Source organism: Humulus lupulus, chromosome 5 (genome assembly GCF_963169125.1).
Source record: "Humulus lupulus chromosome 5, drHumLupu1.1, whole genome shotgun sequence".
NCBI lineage: Eukaryota > Viridiplantae > Streptophyta > Magnoliopsida > Rosales > Cannabaceae > Humulus > Humulus lupulus.
Genome location: NC_084797.1, coordinates 131,072,988 through 131,079,173, shown reverse-complemented (window position 1 = coordinate 131,079,173; position 6,186 = coordinate 131,072,988). Strand labels below are relative to the sequence as shown.

General features: G+C 36.0%; 2 protein-coding genes across 2 annotated transcripts; both read right to left on the bottom strand.

Annotated features, from left to right (window-relative positions):
- Nucleotides 1–876: 876 nt before the first annotated feature.
- On the bottom strand, nucleotides 877–2,277 carry LOC133779475 (uncharacterized). The gene has a single exon (XM_062219434.1). The coding sequence runs from the start codon at nucleotides 2,275–2,277 to the stop codon at nucleotides 877–879; it is 1,401 nt and encodes a 466-aa protein (XP_062075418.1).
- A 36-nt stretch (nucleotides 2,278–2,313) lies between these two features.
- LOC133779474 (uncharacterized) lies at nucleotides 2,314–5,078 on the bottom strand. The gene is made up of 5 exons (XM_062219433.1): nucleotides 4,150–5,078; nucleotides 3,797–4,047; nucleotides 3,476–3,658; nucleotides 3,242–3,375; nucleotides 2,314–3,138 (listed from the first exon to the last, which is right to left on the bottom strand). The coding sequence occupies exons 1-5, from the start codon at nucleotides 5,076–5,078 to the stop codon at nucleotides 2,314–2,316; spliced, it is 2,322 nt and encodes a 773-aa protein (XP_062075417.1).
- Nucleotides 5,079–6,186: the final 1,108 nt, after the last annotated feature.

The window sequence follows — 6,186 nt, the reverse complement described above, 5'->3', positions numbered from 1 at the left end:
ATAAATAAGTTATCAGATATTAAATTTATTTTTTAAATACTTGTTATTGTTTATATCTTTTATTTGAAAATATTAATATTTGATTATTCTATGGATTTTAATATTTAAATTATTTGAAATTTAAACATTTGTTGACTAGATATTTTTATGGATATTTTAACTTGTTTAATTGTTTTAAGATATTTTAGATTTGTTATAACTGTTAATATTTTTTTTATGATATTTGCTATTGTTGTAACAACACAAGATATATTTTGAAAAACAGTTACTAATATATGTTTTAAAATTTAAAACTAATTTTAAAAATATAATCTTTTTTTCAAACTAATTAACAAAATATTAATTTTTTTTTGTTAATAAATGAGATTTAAATTAACTTTAGGTTAATTGTTGATAAATCATATTTTAATTAATTTAATATTTTTCAAAATGACCTAAACTATGTTGATTGTTAATAAATGAAATTAAAATTAACATTTGTTAATTGTTGATAAATTTCATTTAATTGACTTAATTTTTGCAAAAATTTAATTAATTCGAATTTTGGATAAATTCTATAAAATTATTTGTTGTATTTTTGCAAATGAAACAAATTGTGGTATTTTTCCATAAATTCATAGATTTGCTCATATAGTAACATGATTAGGCCCATCAAATTATAACATTTCTGGCTACACTATATGTGGTATTTATGCAATTGGGCTTAGCCGCATATAGTGGCCCATATGTTTTAATGATATATGATATTTTTTTTTTATCAAGAAGAAAATAGACTTCATTGAACAAATGAACATTACAACTGATCAAAACCAATGAGAGTCAACGACTCCACCCTCAATAGGAACCCATACAACTACATATCAGACCTGAGGACTATTATCTACATTGTAAATGCCGAATGTACAGTTGATCCTTAACTGAAACAAGTCTTTTAGACACTATATTTAGCCTATATTTAGTAGTATACTTAATATCCTGAGTTAGCTTCAAAACTGTGGAAGAATAGCCTTCATAAAAACATTGATTCCTATTTATCCAAATGCTATAGATGACAGCAGCACAGACTAAATTAACTATTTCAGCTGTAACTCTTTTTCGGGCCCTTGCCAACCACACCAACCAGTTGTGATAGTCTAGAGGCCAAGCATCAAACCCCAACCTATCAAATATACATTTAACCAGCTGAGTAGAGAAGATACATTCAAAGAATATATGGGAGTGGCTTTCCTGCATTCTGTCACAGACATTGCATAACTCAGAGGCTAGCTGAACTTGCATCCTACTGAGGTTATCCCTAGTTAACAGATGAGAATTTACAACTTGCCAGAGCATAAATCTGTGATTTGGAAGAATGATTCTGCTCCAAATAGTTCTGTAGAACTCATCCCTTTGCTGAACCAAAAGACTGTTGTACAATCTTGTGGATTTAAATCTCCCTTGCACACCAGCAGAAATCATATCAGCAGGCCTAAAATGATCCCGGAGATGACATAGCTTTCGCCAATACCAACTACAACCTGCTATTAATACATAGTTCCAAAAGTCAGCACCTTTCAGATAAATGGAATGGATCCATTTTACCCAAAGCAGATCAGGTTTCGTAGATAAGGCCCAAACATATTTGGCTAACACAGCCCGGTTCCAAGTAGCTCCATCTCTGAAACCCGAACCTCCATAGGCTTTAGGAAGACAAACCTTCTGCCAAGAGGGAATGTGTAATTTACTTCTCTGACCAGCTGAACCCCACAGGAAGCCCCTACATATCCTCTCAATTTCCTTAACTATGCTTTGAGGCAAAACAAAGATAGACATCCAATAGTTTCGAAGCCCAAGTAACACTAAATTTATGAGTTGAATCCGGCTAGCAAAAGACAAGTGTCTACTCGCCCAATTCTGAATTTTCAAGCGAAATTTCTGAAGAATAACCTCACAGTCTTCATGCTTCCATTTTGTAGGCCTCATAGGGACCCCAAGATAAGTAAGGGGAAATAATCCTTCTGTCAGATTTAACTCATGAGCAATTCTAGATCTTTCTGTGCTAGAAACTCCACCAAAATAAACCAGCAATTTATCTGAATTTATAGAAAGACCGGTGGCTGTAGCAAAGCTATCAAGCACCCCTTTGACAACTCTAATAGCAGCAAGAGATCCTTCACAAAATAACAATAAATCATCCGCAAAACAAAGATTAATGAGTTTGAGACCTTTACACATTGGATAATACCGAAAGGGTGAATTAAGAGCAGCTTGTTGCAAACTCCTAGTCAAATATTCCATAATAATGACAAACAACAAAGGTGACATGGGGTCTCCTTATCTCAGCCCTTTCCCTCCTTTAAATTTACCCTGAATCCTACCATTCATCAAGAGAAAATAAGATGTATTCCTTACACAAGCCATGACCCAACCAATAAATTTCATAGGAAATTTCAAAGCTTTCAACAGGTTCTCAAGGAAGACCCAATCAACCATGTCATAGGCCTTTCTGAGGTCTATTTTGATAGCACATCTCGATGAAGTAGTAGCTCTCCCATAGTTTTTGATAAGATCTTGGAATATCATAATATTGTGGGCAATAGACCGACCCTTGACAAATGCTTGCTGATTAGGTTGAATAAGATCAGGAAGAATATTGGCCAATCTCTTACAAATCAGCTTCGACATACACTTATATAATGTTGAGAAACAAGCGATGGGTCTATAATCTACAGCCCTTGAAGGATTGGCAACCTTAGGAATCAAAGATAAGGTTGTTTCGTGGAGCTCAGAAGGGAAAATACCTGATTCAAAACAGTGGGTAATTGCTTCGCACACCTCATCCCCAATGTCATTCCAAACTGCTATAAAAAATCCAGAACCAAACCCATCCGAACCCGGAGACTTGGTTATAGGAATACTGAAGAGAGCCTCCCTAATCTCCTTCCTAGAAAAAGGTTTAAGGAGTTTCATTTGCTGCAAAACTGATAGTTGAGGTCCCATCTCTACTATCTGAGTATTAATACTCCCTGAGGCCGAACTAGAGCTGCCCAAAAAGTCTCTAAAATGCCCCACATAATGAGAGACCACATCTGAGAAATTATCCACCATTTTTCCATCTTCAGCTATGAAATAGACAATACCATTCTCCGCTTTACGCTTCTTTAAATAAGCATAAAAAAAAGGAAGTATTTAAATCTCCTTGTCTCAGCCATGTGATCTTACTCCTCTGAATTAAGAAGCTTTGATAGAACCTTTCCTGGACTGAATAAGCCTCAGCAACTTCCTTTTCAGCTTCCTGAAAATCCAATACATCGGGATAGGCTTGAGCTTGTAAACGAGCTACTTGAAAGGTCTCTTTAGCTTTATAGAATTTAACCTTCAGGTCACCTATCTTATCTGTGTTAAATACTTTCAGACAGTGTTTCAATCTCAGCATTTTAAGGAAAATGGCCCGAATTCCTGTTGCATTAATTGGCTGATTCCAACTTCTTAAAACCTGAATATGAAAATCTGGATGCTCTATCCAATAATTGAAGAATCGAAACATCTTTATTCCCAGCTTCTCTTGAACCTGAAGAATCAGAAAATGCTTCCCAACTGAACATAGCTGTAGCTTGAGGAAATAAGTCCACCCACTTCTCATTAATGAGAACATGATCAATTTTAGTATAGATTCTAGCTGCACCATGTTGATTATTAGTCCAAGTAAAATAAGACCCAACACTTTTTAAATGCTCTAGATAAGAATCTGCAAGCCACCTATTAGGATCAGCCAACTACAAGCCAGAAATTGGCTTCCCACCCGATCTATCTTTGCCTGTAAAAGGGGCATTGAAATCCCCTAGATAAATCCAAGCTGTGTCCTTAAGAAAAGGCCTTCTTAGCCCCTCCCAAAGGCTTCTCCTTCCTTCTATAGAATTCATTCCATAGACAAAAGTTACTCCAAAACTCTGCTGCACACCAATCAACTTAACCAAACAATGAATAAACTGATTTGATTCCTCTAAGATAGTAACCTTCACAAAAGACTTCCTCCAAACAATCAAAAGACGCCCTTCAATTTCTGGACTAGTATAGTAATCCCAATTCGGAAAATAAAACTCTACAAACCTACTAATTTTGCTGCCCTACAACTTGGTCTCTAAAAGGCCACCAACTCCTATTATGTACCTCTTACAAAGATCACTAATAGGGCCATGTTTATTAATTCCATTAAGCCCTCTTACATTCCAACTCATTATATTACTACTATCCATTTGAAGAAATTGAAAGAGAATTGTCACCTTACCACTCAACCGGTCCTCTTGGAGCACAATAAATTTGTTCAAACTCTTGTTCGTTTGCCCAGTCACCTTAGCATTTTTACCAGATCCCTGTCCCTCCTTTGAATGAGCAGCAACCTTTTTCGGAGTATGCCATAGATGGCTTGCCTGATTAATGTCCCTAGTCCCAGCTGAAACCTCCTTATCTGGTAAAAGAGGGTCACCCTTATCAGTCTGTGTCTTGACTTCTTCTGAACTAGTCTGATCTACAACCTTATCAGTATCCACATGAATCTCAGTACCCTTCGATTCTACAGCTTTAAAACCAGCTGAACTCTGAGCTTTTTCATCCTTATTTAACTTGGTTTCCTTCATGACCCACTGAGCATTCTTAGTCTTCCTACAATCTGTCATTGAATGACCAAAACCAGTACAGTTCTTGCATTTAATTGGCAACCATTCATATTCAACTCCTTGCTCCATGATTTGACCATGTTCATTAATATACTGAATACTTGTAGGAGGGTTATCCGTAACTTCCATCTCAACTAGCACCCGAGTGAACTGAATACGTGAGCGTTCTCTTGTGTATTTGTCTACCATTATTGGCTTGCCTATTATACTAACAAGGGCACTAAGACATTTACTGCCCCAATACTGAAGACCCAGATCTTGTAGACGAATCCAAAGTAGAACAGAGCGAACTAGACGAACAGCACTCAGATCTGTTGTCCATGGTCGAATAATTACAGGTTTCCTGTCAAACTGGATTATGCCATTCTCTAGAACATGGTCCCTTGTTGCTTCATCATTGAAATTAACCACTATTAAACCCATAGTCATTCTTGCTATCTGAGATATCCCAAGATGACCCCAAATCCTTTTTATGAATCCTTAAAAAACTGCCATAGGTGGATTTTCTCCTAGCACCATACAAATGACAGCCAAGTTCCAGTTTGCAGATTGGAACTTGACCTCCTCAATATCAATCCTAGCAAATTTCCGACCCTCCCTGAATTCTGGTTCTGTAAACTCAAGCTTCTGATATGAGACGGATAAGGTTTTAGCTGTGAACGATTGCCATTGTTTATGAGCTGAGGCTTGAAAGTCGTCCTCACCAGTTGTATCTACCCATGAGGCCTTCAAATGACCCGAATCCTCCATTCTACTCTGTGCAGTCGCAAAGCACTGCGGTCCTGTACCCTCCGACCCAATAATCTCGTCAATTTGACGTTCCATCTCCTCAAAATTATCCACATGTCCTTCACTATTCGCAGCACATTTTGTATCTTCAAACCCACGATCATGGTCCAAGTCCAGATCTCGAGACTTCTCTTCTAAATTTTGTGGATTAACTTGCTCTCCTACCTGAATTGTTGGCTTACGTACTGGCTTCCTCTTCTTTGCCATGGGAGAAAACGAACCAGCACTCAGCCAAATTTTTTTTTTTTGTTTCTTAATGATATATGATTGTTTGCTAAATAAAACTTTCATAAAATGATAGGTTTTATTTGGGCCCATTAGAAAATGTAAAGTTTAAATTCCTCTATTGTGGGTGATTCCACTTGTGAAGGCCCATTTGATTTGCATGACTATAGTGGTCCTAATCAATTAATAACAATTAATAAAACGAATGTTTAAATTCATGTCTTTCAGACCTTGTACGGATGTTTGGGGGCTCTGGTAGTGGGAACGACATACTAGACCCAGCCCTCCTCCATACAAGCTCAATAGTTAAGATTCATTTGCTGAAATTGGACTTAATTGTATAGGTTCATTATTATAGTTAAACCTAAATATTGATTAGCAACAAATTAATTTTAATTTAATTGAATTTGTTTCAATGTGATACTTTAGAATTAATAGAAAATTATAAGACTTTGGTTTTAAAAATTTAATTTTAATTTTTTTTGGAGAACCATAGTCATTAATTTTCAAAAATTAA

What these genes read in the sequence shown, in the direction of transcription:
- LOC133779475 (XM_062219434.1), bottom strand. Translation starts at nt 2,277, where the DNA reads ATGGAATATTTGACTAGGAGTTTGCAACAAGCTGCTCTTAATTCACCC.
- LOC133779474 (XM_062219433.1), bottom strand. Translation starts at nt 5,078, where the DNA reads ATGGGTTTAATAGTGGTTAATTTCAATGATGAAGCAACAAGGGACCAT. An exon ending in ATCCAGATTTTCATATTCAG is followed by an intron (nt 3,376 to 3,475) that starts GTTTTAAGAAGT and finishes TATTTAACACAG; the next exon opens with ATAAGATAGGTGACCTGAAG. An exon ending in AAGTTGCTGAGGCTTATTCA is followed by an intron (nt 3,139 to 3,241) that starts GTCCAGGAAAGG and finishes GCTTATTTAAAG; the next exon opens with AAGCGTAAAGCGGAGAATGG.